At 38.4% G+C, this 21,557-nt stretch overlaps 1 protein-coding gene and 1 non-coding gene across 5 annotated transcripts in view; both read left to right on the top strand.

Annotated features, from left to right (window-relative positions):
- Positions 1-21,557, top strand: part of MAST2 (microtubule associated serine/threonine kinase 2) — a 207,379-nt gene that overhangs the window by 24,606 nt on the left and 161,216 nt on the right. For all 4 annotated transcript variants that reach the window (XM_070368127.1, XM_070368126.1, XM_070368125.1 and 1 more), the window contains exons 2-3: positions 2,315-2,462; positions 5,714-5,856. In XM_070368127.1, the coding sequence (XP_070224228.1) occupies positions 2,315-2,462; positions 5,714-5,856 (291 nt within the window). The remainder of the gene's footprint in view (positions 1-2,314; positions 2,463-5,713; positions 5,857-21,557) is intronic.
- On the top strand, positions 937-1,009 carry TRNAE-CUC (transfer RNA glutamic acid (anticodon CUC)). Its single transcript has one exon. It is a non-coding gene; the product is annotated as a tRNA-Glu (tRNA).

Raw genomic sequence — 21,557 nt, 5'->3', positions numbered from 1 at the left:
TGGTTTAAAAGTTAAATTTCATTTCCCATTTAATTAACATTTCCTTCCCTTTGCAAAGTTTTGATAGGAGAGACTTGGAATAAGAAGGTGCATAATCTGCTTTCATTTTTCCTCTCCTCTGACTTCTTTTCTTTGGTACGTTATAGGGAATAGGGAGATTGAACAGGATATGACTTTCTTTTAACTGATGCTGATCTAGTCCTGTTGGTTGTCAGTCCTTTTGTGCCTAAGACTAACTGTTCATCCATACAGTGAAACAGGCATCCAAGTGCTGGCTCTGTCTTGTTGCTCATTTGTAAGTTATTTGGGGGAGTATTTTCCTTTCCATTTTGCCTTCATATAGGATATTCCGTCACCTTGGTATCTTGTAAGGCCTCCTCACTTCCCTCCACCCACAGCTGCTTGCTGGAGTGTTGCCTCTGTGAATGGCCAGCCCTTTTGGATGGGTTACCAGCTTTAGTGCCCAAACCCTGATTTCTTCATGGTTTCTACTTGATGCATAAGTACTGTTTCATCCTTGTCACACCACTTGGTGGTAATATAGGCTGCTGCCTTGACGCTTTCTCTTTTTGCACTGACTTCTTCCAGCTCCCCTTTCTTCCTGCTCATTCCTGATGCAGTTGCCTGGACACATCAATTGCTTCATGGTTGTTGTTGTTTAGTCGCTCAGTCATGTCCAACTCTTTGCGACCCCGTGGACTACAGCACTCCAGGTCTCCCTGTGTCTCACCATCTCCTGGAGTTCACCCAAGTTCATGGCTATTGAATTGGTGATGCTATCCAACCTTATCCTCTGCTGCCCTCTTCTTTTGCCTTCAGTCTTTCCCAGCATCAGGGTCTTTTTCAATGCTACCAATAATGGTACAGTGCCTCACTATCCCCCATATTCTTTTATCCATTTACTACCAATTTAAAAAATACTTTCTTCTCGGGACTTTCCTGGTGGTTCAGTGGTTGGGACTTTGCACTCTCACTGCTGAGGGCCCAGGTTCGATCCCTGGTCAGGGAACTAAAATCCTACAAGCAGCGCAGTGTGACAAAAAACAAAACAACAACAAGCAAGAAAACAACTTTTCCCCCTTCCTCTTCAGCTGTTTTTCATCAACCTCACTCTTTTTATGCTGGGGTATTTGTCAATTATATTCTGGATAGCCACTACCAACGAGTATTTGTGCTTTCCTGCATGTGAACCCATCTGTCACAGTATGTGAGACCAGAGGCTTTTAAAAAAATCTTTTCTCCAGGAGGTAGACGTTTCTCTATTTCCTGTGGCTTTTAGTATTGCTGTGGTACTAGGTACTTGTGTCTTGTTTTTAAAATGGCAGGTAATGTACATTTCAATTATTTCTCTTCATGCTTCTCAGTTTTTTTTTTGTACTGTCCAGGTCCGATTGATGTGCTGCTTATCTCTATTTGTTGTAGCTTCCTTTATTGAAATGTAAAAGATAGGCCTCATTTGCCTTTTTTAAAAATAATATTTTCTCATCTAATGCTACTAATTAGGTGGGTGTTTGCTTTAGAATGTCTGCATCTTGATGATGCTTACTGGTGAGGAGGAAGTGGCATTGGGATGGAGTGGGATGGGCTAGACTAAAGGCAAAGGGAAGGCAGGCACTTCATATTGTCTGTATTGCCTCCTTTGTACTATTATACTTTTTCATTGAAAACATATATTTAGCTCCTATTATAGAAACATAAGGTCTTCCCTCATGGCTCAGATGTGAAGAATCCTCCTGCAAAGTGGGAGACCTGGGTTCAATCCCTAGGTCAGGAAGATCCCCTGGAGGAGGGCCTGGCTACCCATTCCAGTATTCTTGCCTGGAGAATTATACACATATGTATTACAGACATACAAAGAAGGCTCTGAGTTTTACTTAAGCATTAATTGAATGTTAGGGATATTTATAACTTTGTGTGACAGGTATTTTATTATTTATGATTTTTAAAAAACTGAAATATGCTTTTCTTTACTGGATATAATGTGACTAAAAGGAGAAAAGTAAATAAACATAAGTAGACATGTACTCATTATGAATAATATATCCTGTCAAAGTGCCTTATTGTGTCACCTTGAAATCTCATCCCCTACTTTTCCTTTGGGATTTTGTAATCAATGTCTCACATCATTCATGGCATACCGAAACAGTTGTCACTAAGAAATTTGTTTCTGGCTTCAGCTGTTCAATAGGAAGTATAAAATGTTGGCACTTTTTAACTGTAATGAATGTTGTAGAGATGTTTAAATATAAAGTTCTTACACTTTCAGAAAAGACGTTAAAGTTTTATGTGTTTTACTTTTTTTTTTCCTTTGCAGGATGTGGTAACTGGACGTAGTCCCCTGCTCTTCAGGAAGCTCAGTAATCCTGACATATTTTCATCCACTGGAAAAGCTAAACTTCAACGACAACTTAGTCAGGATGACTGTAAGTTACGGAGAGGAAGCCTGGCCAGTTCTTTGTCAGGTAAGGATCTAATTTTTTTTTTTTTTTAAGAGTTTTGGGACTGTGTTGTCAATGTTTAAGGGTGTATTAACTTGGCATCTTGACAGCTTCTTCTGTGGTAACAGTCTTCTGTAGAACACTTGTGAGTAAGGCTGTCTTCCTTTGCTGTTTCCTCATTGCATCTCTTAATCCTAACCTCATAAACCTGCTAGATATTTCTTGATTGACCATTATTACTGGTTATTCCCTTTCAATATAATTTTTGCTCTGTGTTTATTTCTTCAGACTTCACAAACTTTGCTACTTCTTTTCTTTTTTTTTTTTTTCTATTTCTGAAATCCATTCCAAAGGCCATAATGTCTCCCTACCTCTTCCATAGAAAAGTCTTAAAAGATTCAAAAGGAACAATTAATACAAGGAAGTCATGCCTAAATAGAAAGCAATTAAAACATGGCATGGTTTTAAGCAGTCAATAGAGTATGAAAAAAGAATCTATTTGACTTTAGTTGAAGAAGGAAAAGTAATCTTATTACATTCCTTGGCCTATAGTGAAGAGTATCAGTTTCTTTTTACTTTTGCTCCTTTTCAGGGCTGTTCCTTTGGTTTTCTCTTCTCACTCCTCTATTGAGATTTTTATTTTGTCTGTCATGTTTTAATCACACAGAGCTGTTTCTTGTTTGTCTCTTTTTCCATAGTGTTCTGCTCTTCTTTCAAGGATGTGTTTTATCTTCTCATTCCCTATGAGTAAATAGATTTTTACTTTTTTAATTAAAATTTTCGTTAAGCTTTCTTTTTTTTGGCTCGCTGTGTCTTCATTGTGGCACACGGGGTCTTCCCTAGTTGCAGAGCACAGGCTGTACAGGACGTAGACTCTCTCTAGTTGTGGCATGGGCTTAGTTACCCTGTGGCACGTGGGGTCCTAGTTCCCTGACCAGGAGTCAAACCCAGGCCCCCTGTAGTGAGAGTGTGAGTCCTAACCACTGGGCTGCCAGGGAATTCCCTCTTTATTCTCATTTAATGGAGTTTCCAGGGGGACAGAAGATACAAATATGTGGTCATTCAACCATTTTTAACTGGGAATATTTCTTAAAAATAGGCTCTTGAAATCATTTTAAGAATAATTATTAGAATTTTTAAGAAGTTTTTTTCCTTGAGTTATTTGTTTACTAAAGGGCTAGTTGCTCTATTTGTTCATATTGTTCCTTTTGTTTTAAACTATTTGTGTTCCTCTAATTCTTGACACTTCTTGGTAAGCTTCAAGCCCTTACTAGTATATGTCCATACGGGTTTCGTCTGCTGTTGTGTAAGTCTCTTTCCCCATTAGGCACTTATTTTGAAGAGAGATAGGATTGTGATAGTAGCCTTTGGATATGTAGATGGGAAGTTAACAAACTAATTTTCCTTTAGGTTATATAGCTACACATCTATAGGCAAATCTCCTGGAGAGCTTGGCAACATTTGCAGAAGGAAGAAAAGAAACTAGGCAGGCTCTACTCCAGGCTTGTGGAGGTTTTGAATAGAGAACCAGTATTATTTTTTGTGGAGGGTTTTATGGAAAGACTTCTCATTAAAGCATGCATTTGAGAGCAGACTTGAGAGAAAGCTAGATTTTTTTTTTTTAATTTTGTTTCTGATGAAAAATGTAAAATATACCAGTTATAAAAAATTTGAGTGCAGTAACATGCTTCATGTCAAAGTTGAAAATCTTTACTTTCTTCTCTTTTCCCTCCCTCCAAACCATTTATATATACTCCATTATATTTAAATATACATTTAAAATTTTATGTAAGTATATAAACTTTATTTTAAAAATAAAAATTGAGATCATATGCTATATACTTCCTTTCTGCTATTTTCACTCAACTGAGAACATTGAACATTTTCTCCTGGCTGCAATGTTGAGCTGCCTCATTATTTTTAATGGGTTCAGTATGTCATTATGTGGAGATATTATAATTTCTTTAATTTGTAGTGATCATTTATTTTATCCCTCATTTTATTATAGTGAGAGCATTGCTAGGGTTAACTTTCTGGTCTACTTTTTTTTTTCCTTTGCATTCCTACAAATGGAATGCTATGTCCAGGCTTACTCAAATTATAATTATAATAGGTTTTGCTAAATTGCCCTCCAAATAAGTTCCGTCACATTTTGTTTGCAGTAAAAGGGTATGTTACAGCAAAAAAAAAAACAAAAAAACCCAACCTACTTTTTGCTCATACCTCTTTATAAGAGTGGTTACTTCTCTGACGAATAGAATTTTGTAGGAAGAAGAAGAGTTTTTAAGTAAATTGGTGATCAAGTTAAAGCCAGGTGAATATGCAGGGCAGAATATTGAAATTGAATGAGTGAATGGGTTTGGAAAAAGTAGAAAGAGATGAGGCCAGGGAGATAATATGGATTTATGGAGGATCTTTTTAGAGTTTTAAAAGTGTAACTTAGGACTTCCCCGTCAGTCCAGTGGTTAAAACTCTGTGCTTCCCCTGCAGGGGGTGTGGGTTCAGTCTCTGGTCAGGGACCTAAGATCTCGCATGCCACATGGTGCTGCCAAATAAAAACAACAAACCAAAAAAACAAAACTAAAAAAGCAACAAAAATTGTGGCTTAATTGTTTAAACAGTAGGGAGTCATGAGAAGGGGATGACATGACCATATTTGTTTTGATTAGATCACTAACACCAATGTGAAGAATGGTGTGAGGGAAGGGATTGAAATAGGACTTGAACCTCAGCTAGAAAGTCATTGCAGTTCTAGGTGCTCAGTCTTTATAAATGACTTTCTTGCAGTCTTTCAGTAGGATTAAGGCATTCAATCAACCTGGACTGAACACATGGAATCTGGCAAGAGCAGCATAGATTCAGTGTTTGTCTTCTGGAAACCTAAGGGCTAAACTTGTCTAGGAGAAGCTTCCAGCTCCACTGTTACCACACTGAGTTGATGAGAAACTAGGTAGGATGGAAGGGACTGGAAAACTAGTGGCCTTCTAGGTTGGGTCTTAGGTTGGAACAAGCCTGTTAGGTTGGAAGCTGGGCCCTGGCATGGTGGTGGATATTACAGAGAATTTAAAATAATCAACTCAGTTCAGTATTCCACTTGGATTTCTCACCACCGCCAACATAGGTGGAATTTTTTAGAGGGCTGCAGATCCTAAAATGGATGTGGAGGGGCTTCACTTTGTTTTGGATCAATGTACTTTTAATCCATTTGCTGTCATTGTATTTTTTTCATTTTGTTAATTAATAATTTGTTAATTTTCCAAATGTTGTGTTTGAAGGCAAGCAGCTGCTCCCCTTGTCCGGCAGTGCACACAGCAGCGTGGGACAGGTGACTTGGCAGTCTTCAGGAGAAGCGTCCAACCTGGTGCGGATGAGGAATCAGTCCCTCGGACAGTCTGCGCCTTCTCTTACCGCTGGCTTGGTAAGTGTTAGTACAGATTGCTCCCTTGCTCTGTGAACAGATCCTTGGTTGTCATTTGTCATTACCACAGCTATTATTTTTCCTTCAGGGTTTGGCTAGATTAATTTCTCAAAGCAAACAACGGAAAAGAATGGAATTTAATAGACTATATTCTGAATGCTCTCTCATGCTGTCACTGGTACTGACTATGTAATGCGAGTCAATAAAAAGATTCAGTATGATTTGAACCTTAATGGATAAATTTCCTGAGAAAGAGCTTTGTTATGGAAATGATTCTAAATCTTGTGAAGTTGTGTTGCTTCCGTATATAGCTCTGTGGTATACATATTTAGTACGTGTGGATAGGGAACATGTTTTACACAGAGTAGGCAGGCACTTCAGTATATATTAAGTGAAAGAACGAGCCTCTTCTTTGTCTAGCTTTGTATAGTAGACAGGACCTAACATGTTAAGCTGTATAGTCTGGGCAGGTTGTCTTCTGCCTATTGTTGCATCTTGTACCCTTTTACCCTCAGTGGCCCTGCCTATTTACTTAGGGAATCCATTGACTTTCTGTTGATCTCAACCCTCTTCCCTCTATCTGTAAGACAAGGCAGACTAGTAATTTGCAGGATATGATAACAGAAGCTTGTTCCCATTAAGATAAGTTCATCTACTCTTTGGGACCATAAATCTTTTGGGTTGGCATAAAGGGAGTAGAAAGCTTTGTCCATTTGTTCATCCAAGAAAGTGGGGATGGGGGAAGAAGTCTGCTTATAGCAGGTGGGAAGTTAGTTTTTGGATCAAAAGATTTCTTGATATGACCTGAGGTTTGTGATTTTAGGCTACAGGGATAATTGGCATCATTTATGGAACTTCCCCAACTTTTTATTTTGAAAATATCAAACTTGTATAAAAATGGAAAGAATGGCAATTAAACTTACTTAGATTGACCAATTTGGTTGTAACTTTATATTTTGTCACATTTGTTTTATCTGTGTATATATGTATATATTTTTTCCCCTGAAGATTTCAAAGCAAGTAACAAACATTATGCTATCGCACCCTCAAGTATATTTCCTAAAATCAAGGGACAGTCTCCTAAATAACCACAATATATAACGGACCCTTGAACAACAGGGATTTGAACTGAGTGGGCCTAATTATATATGGATTTTTTTCCCATTAATACTACCAGATCCGTGGTTGGTTGAATCCTGGAATGCAGAACTGTGGATAGGGAGGACCAGCTATAAATTTATACTTGGATTTTCCACTGCATGGGGATGGGGAGGGATTGGGAGATGTCAGCACCTCTAACCCTTGTGTTGTTCAAGAGTCATCTATATTACCAGATCTGAGAAGTTTAACATAAATTTAATTTAAAAAAATTCAGATTTCTCCGCTTGTTTTCAACATGTCTATTAAAGCCCCACCTCTCTCCTCTTTTAACCTCTGGAACTTAAAAAAATCCATGCACCATTGTAGAGATTTTGATCCAGTGGGTCTGGAGTGGTCCCAGGCATCCGTATTTGCTTTAAATACACTCTTTTGAGAACTGCTGCCATTAAGGTAAAACTGAATGTTTCATTTTAAGGTGGTTTGTTGCAGAGGAAATTACTGGACTGAGTTTGCTGAATTCCTAGCCTAACAATTGAAGTAGAATATTCCTGAATTAATTTTTTTTTTAAAAAAAAGCTTATTGAAATATAATTTACATATGATAAAATTACTCATTTAAACTGTACAATTCAGTGATTTTTAGTATATTCATAGATTGCAGCCATCACTGCAGTTGGTTTTAGAATATATTCATCATATCAGGAAGAATTCTTAGACCCTTTAGTTATCACCTTATTTTCATCTCTGTCTGCTGCTACTGCTGCTAAGTTGCTTCAGCTGTGTCCGACTCTGTGCGACCCCATAGATGGCAGCCCACCAGGCTCCGCCATCCTTGGGATTCTCCAGGCAAGAACACTGGAGTGGGTTGCCATTTCCTTCTCCAATGCATGAAAGTGAAAAGTGAAAATGAAGTCACTCAGTCGTCTCGGACTCTTAACGACCCCATGGACTGCAGCCCACCAGGCTCCTCTGTCCATGGGATTTTCCAGGCAAGAGTACTGGAGTGGGGTGCCATTGCCTAATATACTTTCTGCCTCCATAGATTTACCTATTCTATCCATTTCATATAAATTGAATCCTATATGTGGCCTTTTGTAATTGGCTTCTTCCATTAAAATGATGTTTTTAAGGTTCCTCCATTGTGTAGCATGTATTATGTCACTCCTTTTTACCGCTGAATAATGTTCTATTGTATGAATATACCTTATTTTATCTGTTTGTCAGTTGATTGACATTTGGGTTGTTTTTTCCTTTAGACTATTATGAATAATGAACATTTGTTTACAGCGTTCATATGGACAGTTTTCATTTTTCTTGGGAGTGGAATTACTTGGTCTTATGATAACTGTTTAAATGCAGCAGTGTTTGATAAACTGCAGTGTATGATGATTTTGGTTTCTTCACATCTTCATCAGCATTTGCTATTGTCTGTCTTGATTTTAGTCATCCTAGTGGTTCTGAAGTGATATCTGTGGTTTTGATTTGTGTTTTCCTAATGACAGTAAGCATCCTTTTATGTGATTATCGGCCCTTTGTATATCTTTTGAAGAAATGTGTATTCAGACTCTTTGCTCATTTAAAAAATTGGGTTATTTGTCTTTTCATGGGTGTGTAAAATAATTACTTCTCTAGAACTGAATCTAGTTATGTCTTTCCTCCCAGGGATCTGCCTTTTGTTTCCTCTTGTGCTTTTCTTCCTCAGCAATTTACTTACTTATGGTAACCTCAGGCTAGTTCCTCCTTTTCCATTCTCGTAATCAAGGATTTCCAGTTGCATATTTTATGTTTGATGGCACATTTGATAGTTAGTGTTGAATACTTTCCTTGCTTTGACTTACTGTACACTGAATATACCTTGATGCCACCCCAGCTTCTGTGGCATTTCTAAAAAAGTCTGTCCTATAATGTATCCTTGTTGTTAATAGAATCATGGCCATATACAGCCCACAGATCCATATATAGTCTGCAGACCCATATACAGTCCACAGACCCAGCCTCCAGAGAATTTTTGGGTCTACAAGATTCACATATAACAAAAAACCAATTTAAAAGTAATAAGACAACATTTAATAGAATAAGGAACTAAGGGGACAGGAATTGTCTTAGGTGTAATGATTGGGGAGATAATTTGCAGGAGGTTAGATTTGACCAGAGTCTGGAGAACAATTAGCCAAAAGCCTGAGTGTAGCAACTATTTTCATTTTGAAGCCATCTGGGTGATTGTGTTTGTGAGATTTTTGGACTTCTCTCTCATTTCCTAGTATCTATTGAGAGGATTTCTCTGAATGTCCATTTTCCCTATATATGTAGAAACTATGATTTCAATTAGTGGTTTCTAAAGCATGTATAAAAAGAATCATCCAATCATATTACTATATTGTATGTTCCTAGGGATAGGGAAAAACTTAGATGGCATCTTGTCCAAGATTAGTTATTCATCTTAAAATATATGCATGGTTCGATCCCTTTTTTGTGAAGATTCCTTAGAGAAGAAAATGGCAACTCCCTCCAGTATTCTTGCCTGAAAAATCCCACAGACAGAGGAACCTGATGGGCTACAGTCCATGGGTTGCAGAGTCGGACATGACTGAGTGTGGCACATATTTGTTCAGGAACTGTTGACCAAAACCTCCCACCTAGGCCAGGCACAATAATATCTGCTTGCCTGAATTGTCTCACAACAGGAGGTTCCCATAAAGAACTCGGTGCTGCTCCCCAAAACTAACCTGGAGAATTTGGGAAGGCCAAAAGGAGGAGGGAGGAGATGGTGTGTCCTGCCAACTGTCCAGAAGCCCTCACACTGGAATCCATCTTGGCTGAGAGAGGCACAGGCCACCAGGAAGGACTCTGAGTCAGAGGAAATTTGGGCCAAGCAAGATGAATGGCCAGAGACAACCCGGAAACTAATCCTGTTACTGTAAAACCTGAGACTGCGAGCCATGTGGCAGAGCAGTTCTCCTGGGTTCCCTTACCCTGCTGCTCTCCACCTGGGTGTTCATTCCCAATAAAGTTTTTTGCTTTTTGCCTGCATGTGTCTCCTCAGACAGTTCATTTCCAAGTGTTGGACAAGAGCTCCACTCTTGGGCCCTGGAAGGGGTCCACCTTCCTACAATATATATACATATCCTTATATACTATAAATTATATGATATACATATATACATGTATATGTGTCTTAAGACATATATATATATAAGAATATATATATAATCTTTAAGGTTAATTCCTGCTTTGCTTTCTCATGAATATGCCAAGTAGTATCTGCAACTTTGATCTTTGTCTAAGACTCACTCATCTGTTTATTCTGCCTCTGTGTTCCCCTAAACCAGTTCTTCAGCTGTTAACTAGCACCATGATCCCCCTTCCCTGCCCCGATAGCCCAAAACCAGAGACCTGGAAGTCTATTTTGACTCTTCCTTTCCCTTATTCTCCCCTATCCAATCACCCAGTGAATCCTAGCTCCAAACATTTCTAAGAGGGCTACCTTTTTTCACCTTAGACTTTTTTCACCAGTCTAAGCCACATTTGCAATCTCTTTGATCATTGCTGGGACCTCATTACTGTTAATTCATTCTTTTTCCTTTCTAACCACTCTCCACTCTAAAGTCTATTCTTTCAAAAACAAAATCTGATTTTGGCTATTCTTTTTTAGTTTTATCTTCTAAATTTTCATTTAGTTAATATTTATCCAGCATCAATGTTTAAAATATTTCCATAGCTTCCTGTAACAATTATCATAAAATACAATAATCGGTAATTATTGAATGGATGAATTTTCATTGGTATTAGCAAATTGTCAATGAGAAATTGAGACCACAGATGGAAAGATGAGGCTTGGATGATTTTTCTCTGAAATCAGTCTATTGGGTTCAAGTAATTTATACTGAGGTTGACCTAACCCATGAATTGTGCCAGACGTTCAGATTTTAATAGAAGGGCTGTACATACCAGGAATCTAATTGGTAGCATTTGACTAATTCTTTCTTTATTGGCAGACAGGACCTTCACAGGACTGATGCATGCATGCCAAGTTGCTCAGTCATGTCTGACTCTTTGTGACCCCATGGACTGTAGCCCTTTAGGCTCCTCTTTCCATGGAATTCTCCAGGCAAGAATACTGGAGTGGGTTGCCATATCTTTCTCCAGGGAATCTTCCCGACCCATAGATCGAACCCGCGTATCTTGCATCTCCTGCATTAGCAAGCGAATTCTTTACCAACTGTGGTTATAGGAATTGTCATTTACAAAGAATGGCTCTTTCCATCATTGTGTCCCTAGTTGGCATGTAACGTTGTACCCGGTACATAGTAGGCAATGTGTAATTATTCATTGAAGGAGTAAAAGACTTTTGGAATACCTTTGCTAGTAGTATTGCTGGTTGGATTAACACTTGTTTGAAATATAATGTCCACAAAAGAAGGTTGATTTAATGTGTTGGTACCAGCCTGAAATGATGTCACACAGACCTCTATTCTTATCCTTGTCCTAATTGCCATTTTAATCAATTTCTTGGATAAAGACACTGAAGAAATTACTTATTACATATGCTGATGGCACATTTCCATTGTTGAATGTTAAATTCAGTCAGAGCCTCACAAACAAATGACGGTTCAAGAAGAACCAGCGCAATGAGATTTAACAGAGAGAAAAGTAACCTTTGAAAAGCCAAAGCACTGGATTGAAGGACTTACCTGGTGGTACATTGAATAGGAATCTGCCTGCCAATGCAAGGGACACGGATTTGATCTCTGGTCTGAGAAGATTCCATATGCCATGGGCAACTAAAGCCCATGTGCCACAATTGCTGAGCCTGTGCACCGCAATTACTGAGCCCATGCTCCAGCTGCAATTGCTGGAGCTTGTGTGCTCTAGAGCCCATGAGCCACAACTAATGAGCCCTGGTCCACAACTACTGAAGCCCACACGTCCTAGAGCCCACAAGCCACAACTGCTGAATCCTTACAGTGGAAGCATGGAATCCTAACCATTGGACAGCCAGGGAGTTTCCTATTATTGTTTTTATTTATTTATTCGGTTGCATTGGGTTTTAGTTGTGGTGCATGAGCTTGGTGGTTGCAGCCCAGCTAAGCATGGGCTAGGTTGCCTCGGCATGTGGGATCTTTGTTCCCAACCCAGGATCAAAACTGGGTCTCCTGACTTGGAAGGTGGATTCTTAACCACTGGATCACCAGGAAAGTCCCTATTATTGTATTCTTAACTTAAGTGTTTCAGCACTTTTTTGAGGTGACATAACTGGGGTATGCTTTTGAAGTAATTGAGAATCCAAGGGACTTCCCTGGTGGTCCAGTGGTTAAGACTCTGGGCTTCCAGTGCAGGGTTCAGTCCCCTGCCAGGTACGTAAAATCCCATATGCTTCATGGTGTGGCCAAAAAAAGCAGTCCAAGATACTCCTTTCAACCTTTCCCCATGTTTCGTAACTTGTATGATTATTCTTTAATTTTCACACATGGCTTCAAAGAGAAATACCGTAGTTTTCAGATCTGTATGTGGTTGTGTCACCACCACCACCAAAATCATGATACAGATAAAGAAAATCATGGTATGGAAATTTCTGTCACCCTGCAATGTTCCCTTGTGTTCCTTTACAATCAGTTCTTTCCCCTGCCAGCCCTTGGCAAACACTAACCTGCTTTCTGTCACTGTGATTTTTTTTGTCTTTTCCAGAATTTCTTGTAAATGGAATCATACAGCATGTGATCTTTTGCATTTGACGTCTTTCACTTAACATAATGGTTTTGAGATTCATCCACCCTGTTTTTGAGCATTGGTAGTTCCTTTTTATTGATGAAACAATTCCATTGGTCTGGGTATATCAGACTGTTTATTCACCAGTTGATGATCATTCGGATTGCTTCTCGTTTTTTGCCTGTTGTGGAGAAAACTGCTATGAAAGTTTGTGTACAAGTATTTGTGTGGACTTATGCTTTCATTTCTGTTGGATAAATACCTACGAATGAGATTCCTGGAATATATGTCAAGTGTCTGGTGTATGTTTATCTAGATGAGAAACTGGCATTTTTGCATTCCCACCAGCAGTTGTTCCACATCCTTTTCAGTACTGGGTATTGTCATTTTAATTTTAGCCATTCTAATGGGTGTGTAGGAATATCTCATTGTAATTTTAATTTGCATATCCCTGATGACCAGTGAGGCTGAAAAGCAATTCAGCCTCATTAGTCATCAGGAATATATATATATATAGTGAAGTGAAGTCGCTCAGTCGTGTCCGCCTCTTTGTGACCCCATGGACTCCTCCATCCATGGGATTTTCCAGGCAAGAGTGCTGGAGTGGATTGCCATTTCCTTCTCTAGGGGATCTTCCCGACCCAGGAATCGAGCCCAGGTCTCCCACATTGCAGGCAGACGTTTTACCATCTGAGCCACCAGGGATATATATGTATATACTTTAAAAAAATGAATTAAGTTTTTATTCAAAATTAAAAGCAGAATTTTAAAGAAACTTTATAAATTACATAAAAGAAAGTTAAGAGGGACAATCACAAGTCTGCAAAAATAATTACAAAAGTATCTAAGGCAAAAAAAAAAGAACCAGTATCTAAGGCAGCATGAATACAGACCATGTCACAGCATGGTGACCTAACTGTGATATAAATAAGACATAACTAACATTTGCACCAAGACCAGAATTTTTTAAAAAAGAAAAACATAACTTGAGAAGCTTAGTTCCGCTTGAGCTTCACTCAAATCCTTAATGGGTTTACACTATGTCATTGTTTTAAACAAACACATCATGTCAAACTATAAATTACATAGATGTGATTCTTTGAATTACTTGTTCAGATCTTCTGTCCTTTAAAAATTTTAGATTGTTTCTCTTCTTATTATTGAATGTTACAAGTTCTTTGTATATTCTGGATACAAATTATATATCAGTTCAGTTCAGTCACTCAGTTGTGTCTGACTCTTTGCAACCCCATGAACCACAGCACGCCAGGCCTCCCTGTCTATCATCAACTCCTGGAGTCCAGCCAAACCCATGTTCACTGAGTTGGTGATACCATCCAACCATCTCATCCTCTGTCGTCCCCTTCTCCTCCTGCCCTCAATCTTTCCCAGCATCAGGGTCTTTTCAAATGAGTCAGCTCTTTGCATCAGGTGGCCAAAGTATTGGAGTTTCAGCTTCAGCATCAATCCTTCCAATGAATATTCAGGACTGATTTCCTTTAGGATGGACTGGTTGGGTCTCCTTGCAGCCCAAGGGACTCTCAAGAGTCTTCTCCAACACCACAATTCAAAAGCATCAATTTTTTGGCACTCAGCTTTCTTTATAGTCCAACTCTCAGATCTGTACATGACCACTGGAAAAACCATTGCCTTGACTAGACAGACCTTTGTTGACAAAGTAATGTCTCTGCTTTTGAATATGCTATCTAGGTTGGTCATAACTTCCCTTCCAAGGAGTAAGTGTCTTTTAATTTCATGGCTGCAGTCACCATCTGCAGTGATTTTGGAGCCCCCCAAAATAAAGTCTGCCACTGTTTCCACTGTTTCCCCATCTATTTCCTATGAAGTGATGGGACTGGATGCCATGATCTTAGTTTTCTGAATATTGAGCTTTAAGCCAACTTTTTCGCTCTCTTCTTTCACCTTCATCAAGAGGCTCTTTAGTTCTTCTTCACTTTCTTCCATAAATGCTAAGTATTTCTTCCAGTCTGTGGCTTATGTTTTCATTTTCTTATCACTGTTCTGTACAAAAATCTATGTATAAAATTAGGCAAAGATCAACTGTATTTCTGTAACACAATGAAATTGAAATTACTATTTATAATTGCTTACAAATGAAATAATCCACTCCAGTGTTCCTGCCTGGAGAATCCCAGGGACGGCAGGGCCTGGTGGGCTGTCGTCTATGGGGTCGTACAGAGTCGGACACGACTGAAGCAACTTAGCAGTAGCAGCAGCACAATTGAAATAAAGAGAAATTTTTAAAAGTTATTTGCAAGACCAGTACATTTTATTTTTTTTTAAGACCAGTACATTTTAAAGTACAAAACATTTCTGAGAGAATTTTAAAAAGACTTAAGTGATTGGAAAATATATGTTTATGGATTGGAAGACTCAGTGTCATTAAGATGTAAATTCTCCTATTGATCTATAAATTCAGTGCACTTCCAGTCAAAACCCAAGCAGTATTTTTCAGAAATTTATATTGAAATGGAAAGGGCCTAAAATAACGAAAACAATATTAAAAAAGAAGACCAGAGTTGAAGGAATCATCCCACCTGATTTTATGAGTCTCTATAAAGGAGATCAGTCCTGCGTATTCATCATTGGAAAAACTGATGTTGAAAATGGAACTCCAATACTTTGGCCATCTGACGCGAAGAGCTGACTCATTTGTAAAGACCCTGATGCTGGGAAAGATTGAGGGCAGGAGGAGAAGGGGACGACAGAGGATGAGATGGCTGGATGGCATCACCGACTCAATGGACATGGGTTTGGGTGCACTCCGGGAGTTGGTGATGGACAGGGAGGCCTGGCGTGTTGCGGTTCATGGGGTCACAAAGAGTCGGACACGACCGAGCGACTGAACTGAACTGAAAGGTACACTAACCGACATTGTGATCTTGGTATAAAGGTACACAAATCACTGAAACAGAATAGAAAATGTGGAAATAGACAAATATGCAGGGTAATTTAATGGTAAAAGATAGTCATTCCAACAAATGGTGCTAGAACAGTTTACATGGGGAAAAAAAATGTGCCTTGATCCTTACCCCATGTTATATATAAAAATTAAGTTGAAGTGGGTAATTGACAGTTGTAAGAGCTGAAGTTATAAAGCATATAAAAGAAAACAGGAGAAAGTCTGTGATTTGGGATGAGGCAAAGGTTTCTCAGGGCACAAAAAGCACAAGCCATAAGAAGGAAAAAGTATGACTTTATCAAGTAGTATAAAATATTGAAGTGTTCAATGTATTAAGAATTATAGGAGTACATGTTTTAAAAAGTGCATTCACTGCCTATTAACTTGAGAATCCCTCCCCTTCCACTCTTGGTTTCTTTCTTTTTTGTAAGAGGAATGTGTTTCTGATGCCACCTAGTGTCTTTTCAAAGGTATGAGAATACGGTTTCATCAGTTCAGTTCAGTCGCTCAGTCGTGTCCGACTCTTTGCGACCCCATGAACCACAGCACGCCAGGCCTTGGTATTCATCACCAACTCCTGGAGTTTACCCAAACTCATGTCCATCAAGTCGGTGATGCCATCCAACCATCTCATCCTCTGTCATCCCCTTCTCCTGCCCTCAATCTTTCTCAGCATCAGGGTCTTTTCCAGCTCTTCTCATCAGGTGGCCAAAGTATTGGAGTTTCAGCTTCAACATCAGTCCTTCCAATGAATACCCAGGACTGATCTCCTTTAGGATGGACTGGTTGGATCTCCATAAGAGTTTTTAAAATAAAAGTTGGGAAACTTTCATGAGATTTCCACAGAATATTAACAGTCTGATTGCTTGTTCTCAAGAATATTTTTGAGAAGCAAAACAATAGGCTAATTATCTTACCTGAACAAATTTCGAGCTGAATTTTATAAACATTTTTATATCTTTGTGATAGTTTGTAAAGAATGTAAGATGTACAACTTCAAAAATAGTGGTTTCCATATTTAAAAAAAGCATTTAAAATTTAAAAAATTTTAGATAAATTAGTTGATTGGTTAGGACTATTGGAAGACATCTTATTGAATTTATTAAGAGTTAGAATAAATGACAGTGTTTATGCAAGTATTTCATAAAGAAAAAAGGATTATTAAATCACTAGTTAAAAGTTATAGCTATAGATTTTGTTCTGTTTTGTTTTTGTTTTAAATTTTTTACAGAAAGTCTTTTAAATTGGACCATTAATGCTGTGTATTGTTGTGTATAAGTGTAACAGTGCTGAGGAAAGATTGAAAGGTGTTGATATTGGCACATTCTGTCATGTAAAGAAAATAGAATTACTGGAGATATTTGAGTTGGAGTAGGCTTCCCTGGTGGCTCAGACAGTAAAGAATCTGCCCACAATGCAGGGGATGTGGGTTTGATCCCTGGGTCTGGGGAAGATCCCTGGGTTGGGAATATCCCTTGGAGAAGGGAATAGGGAATGGCAACCCACTGCAGTATTCTTACCTGGAGAATTCTATGGAGAGAGGAGCTTGGCAGGGTACAGTTCATGGGGTCTCAACGAGTTGGACATGACTGAGCGACTAATACACACATTTGAGTTGGGGTAGAGAACTAATCTTTACTAGACCTTATACTTGGGTTCTTTTACATATATTATCCTTTATTTTCTCTGGAACATGAATTTTCTTCTTGTAAGGTAGACATAGTTACCTTATTTTATAGGTGAGGAAATTCAGACCTGCAGAGATATATTCATTTGTCCATTCATTCCACAAATATTTATGAGGTACCCACTATGTATCACCACTGTACTGGATGCTGGTAATACAACAGTGAACAATACAAAGTAAAGTACTTCGCTATAGGATAGTGGGTGAATATTAGAATAGGGATTCAAAACTGGGTCTGACTCTCAGGTCTGTTTCAAGACTTGTAGGTAAGTAGAGAGGAAAGTCTTCAGCAAGTTGGAAAATTTGAATTGCATTTTTTTGCTTTGACTTGATACTCTTATTTTCTCAACTATTCAGATACTGAAGATTTTGATCAGGATTACATATAGGTAAAATTTTACTTGATTTTGATTACATAAAAATTTCTCTTTTAAGTTAAAAAGACTTTCTCTTCTTTAGAGTATGCAAATGAAGTTGAAAATGTGTTTAATTTTATCCTACATAAAATGGTTCTGGCTGGAAAAAGAACAGACAAACTATAATAAAGAGATATAGGCAAGATGTGAAATGGCAATATAGACATAGCACCTTTTCCTTGATAATAACCTGGTGCTGTTACCAACCCTAGGCCTGAAAGGGTGAGGGGAGGAAGTGACCCTTGGAACTTGGAGACAGAGGAGGCTGTGTGTAGAAGGTGACCTGACAGCATGACTGGTCATTGTGTGATACAGCCTAACACCACCCTGTGGCGACTAACCCAGGAGAAAAGTCTCCTCTACTCTGTCCCTTACCTTCTGTTCTTTCTCCAATCTCCTGCTGGTGCTACCTATTGGCTGAACCCATTTGAATGAAGAGGGCAAGGGAACCTGTTGACATGGGCCTGCATAATGAGCCTGCATCTGGAGCGACAAATGGATGGTATCTTGTACATCTTGCAATTATTTTAAACGATGAGCCTATTTATAATTTTGACTATGAATTATGTTGTTATATTACAGTTTTATTCAAAGTACTGCTAATTTTCTTTTTGGTAAACCTTTTTTTGAGTGTGTCTTCATCCCAGAAACCTTCTCTTGTAGTTCAGAAATTCTGTCATTATATAGTTCTGGTTCATTAAAATAAATGTAAATGTAGCATTTGCTCTGCCTTAAATTTGTGTGTGTAAAAACTTAAGTTTTTTTTTTTAAATAATGCATAGTAGCAAATAGCAGTTATTCTGTAAACTTTTCATAAATTCTGTTTTCAAGTGGGAAATCAGAGTACTTGATATGTCTCTTGGCCTCTTATTTGGAATATATTGTTCCCCTTGCTTAGATTGTTCAGTCAACTTCTGCACATCTTTTAAGATTCAGTTCAATGATTCCCTCTATTCTGAAGACTTTTGTGACTCCCCCATCCTGAACAGAGTTTTTAAACTTTATTTTTAGCACAATTAAACCTTATACAACCTTTCTTTCTCTATATAGGTGGTAGGCTCCAAGAATGTGAATGAGAAGATTGAGAGTGATTAAACTAGTTGACTCCGATAGAAGATGCATTGCTTTGTACAGATTGCTTAACTTTCCTGTAATGCTTTTTCTTTGTAAAATGGGAATAAAAAATATCTAAAATAGTTATTCTCTTTTTGTCTTAAATATTAAATGAATTTTTAGATGTAAAGTTTAGAACAATGCTTGGTACATAGTAAACTCTAGGAGACATTAGATAATGATATGATTATTGTTTAAATCTTCTCTCACCTGATAGTCTTTAAGTGTGTGTTTCTCTTTACACTTGGATTCCAGAGCATCGCACAATGCATAGCATGTAGTGGGTTCCTGTATACATTTGCACAGTAAATTGGTTTTGAGTATTCTGATATTCTTATTGTCTTAAACACTTAGTTTCTAAAATTGTGAATAGTTGTTTATTGAAAGCGTTATGAAGATTGCTTTCAACATTCTCTCCATGAACATGTCTCTTCATTTTTCTTTCCTCAGGGTTAACATTTGTAAATATTTGCTGGGAATCTTGGTAGAAGATTCCATCTATCACCAGATTTTATGTATTTTTGAAATTTATTTATTTTGGCTCTGCTGGGTCTTCGTTGCTGTGCACAGGCTTTTCTCCAGTTGTGGCAAGCGGGAGCTTCTCTCTAGTGGTGCTCAGGCTTCTCGTGGTGGTGGCTTCTCTTTGTTGCAAAGCTCAGGCTCTAGGGCATGCAGGCTTCAAGGGTTGTGGCACTCAGACTTAGTTGTTCTGCAGCATGTGGGATCCTCCTGAACCAGGGATTTCCTGCCAATGCAGGAAACACAGGTAATAAACTTTTTGATAGCAAGGTTAGTTTCTTACAAAAATTTCCTTCCATTCACTGCCTCTTGCAACAGCCATCTAACATAATATTTGCTGTTTATCTGTAGTAGTTGAGTCAACAAACGTCAGGTGAAATGAGTTTTTCTAAAAATTATCAGGTCTTTTTATGGTATATAACTCACAGCTTCCAAGTGAGTTGTCATTCTGCATTTTTGCAATGTGTCTTTTCTCCTCTGTAGAATATCTAGAGTACAAAACTGGTTCAAGCGTGTGTAGACTGGAAGCACTGGTGCAGACTGGTAGCGCTTGAAAGAGAGGAATGTTAAGAAAGAGTAGTGTGCTGTGCAGAAAAGAGTTAATAAGGCCTGAGATTGCTGTCCTTAAAAAGGCATGCAAGATTGGCCCTTGGTTAGCATCTGGAAATGCATGGTAAACTGCTTCTTACACTGATAAAGTTTTCCCAAAATGATGAGAGTGACTGGCTGTGTTTGAACTATCCAAAGAATGTGAATATCTGTGTTCCTGGAGGCCTGGAATTTTGGTATGCAGCAGGCAGAGTGTACCTGCGTAACCAGCTCCATTAAAAACTTGGAGCACTGAGTCTGACAGACTTCACTAGTAGCCAGTGCTTGATGTGCGTTGTCAAAGTCTGTTGCTGGAGGAATTAAATGTGCCTGTGTATCTTCACTGGGAGAGAACTCTTGAAAGCTTGCCTCCGTTTTCCTCCAGACTTTGTCATGTACCTTTTCTCTTTGCCGATTTTGTTTTGTTTCCTTTTTCTGTAGTAAGTTTTAGTCATGAGTACAAGAATATGCACAGTCCCCTGAGTCCTCCTAGAGAGTTGTTAAACCTAGGGGTGGCCTTAAGTGTCCCTGACAAAGGTAGCCTTTGAAGGGTTTGTGGAAATGGCCAAAGGTAGCTCCCCAGATTTACATTAATGGTTGGGGTCGAAGATTGTTTTAGGTGCAGTTAACTTGAGATCATTGCATAGCACCAAAGATTGAGCCATCCTTACTCTACCACTGCCCCAGAATTGGCATTATTTGCCTTTTACCCTGAGGATGACATTGCTTCTGCCATGTCTTCCTGTTTTTTTATGGCACATAAAACAGATGGAAAGAGCTAGGCTCTATTTTCTTGATCTTTTACCTCTTTGCAGCATATTTTATTGTCATTATTTTATTCAGTTAATATTAGATATATGGCCACTGTGTTGAAGTATTATACTGGGAGCTGTGGGTGATTAAAAAATAAAAATAAGACACAACGCTTAAACTGCCTCTGTTTCTTTCGTTCTTTCCCCACCCCCCGTACTTCTCCCAATCTTAATATAACCCTCTTCTGTTTTTCCTTTGTCTCAGGATTTCCTGATTAATATTTTCTCTTTGTGAATATATTTAACAGTTTTCTTGGGCGGTTAGAAAAAAAAAACTGTTTTGGGTGGGATGAATTGAGAGAGTAGCGTTGACATATATACACTACCATGAGTAGAATAGAGAGCTAGGGGGATAGCCTGGCACTCGTTGGTGACCAGGAGGGGTGGGATGGGGGGCTGGTGGGAGGGAGCCTTAAGAGGGAGGGGATAGATATACACACACACACACACACACACACACACACACACACTCTTATGGCTGATTCACATTGTATGACAGAAACCAGCACAACATTGTAAAGCTTTATTTAAGTATCACCTCCAATTAAAAAAAAATTCTCTTGGAATTTCCATCTTATATCCCCATACTTGCAAAATTATTTTGTACCACATAAAATGACAACCAAATTTTGGAGCCCATGCTTGTGTGTGGGTGTGTAGAGTAAACATGATTTATTACTGTGCTTAGTGAGGAAGAATTGTAGGAAAAGTTGTGACTTAAAATATTCCATCAGTGTTTAACATGAAATGCATATATAATAAGCATCTTTATAGCAATGTAAACACTGATAAATTAAGGTAAACTTGTGGTAATCCAATTGATCTGTGATCTATGT

Source organism: Bos mutus, chromosome 3 (assembly GCF_027580195.1).
Source record: "Bos mutus isolate GX-2022 chromosome 3, NWIPB_WYAK_1.1, whole genome shotgun sequence".
Lineage (NCBI taxonomy): Eukaryota > Metazoa > Chordata > Mammalia > Artiodactyla > Bovidae > Bos > Bos mutus.
This window is presented reverse-complemented; position numbering and strand designations above follow the sequence as displayed.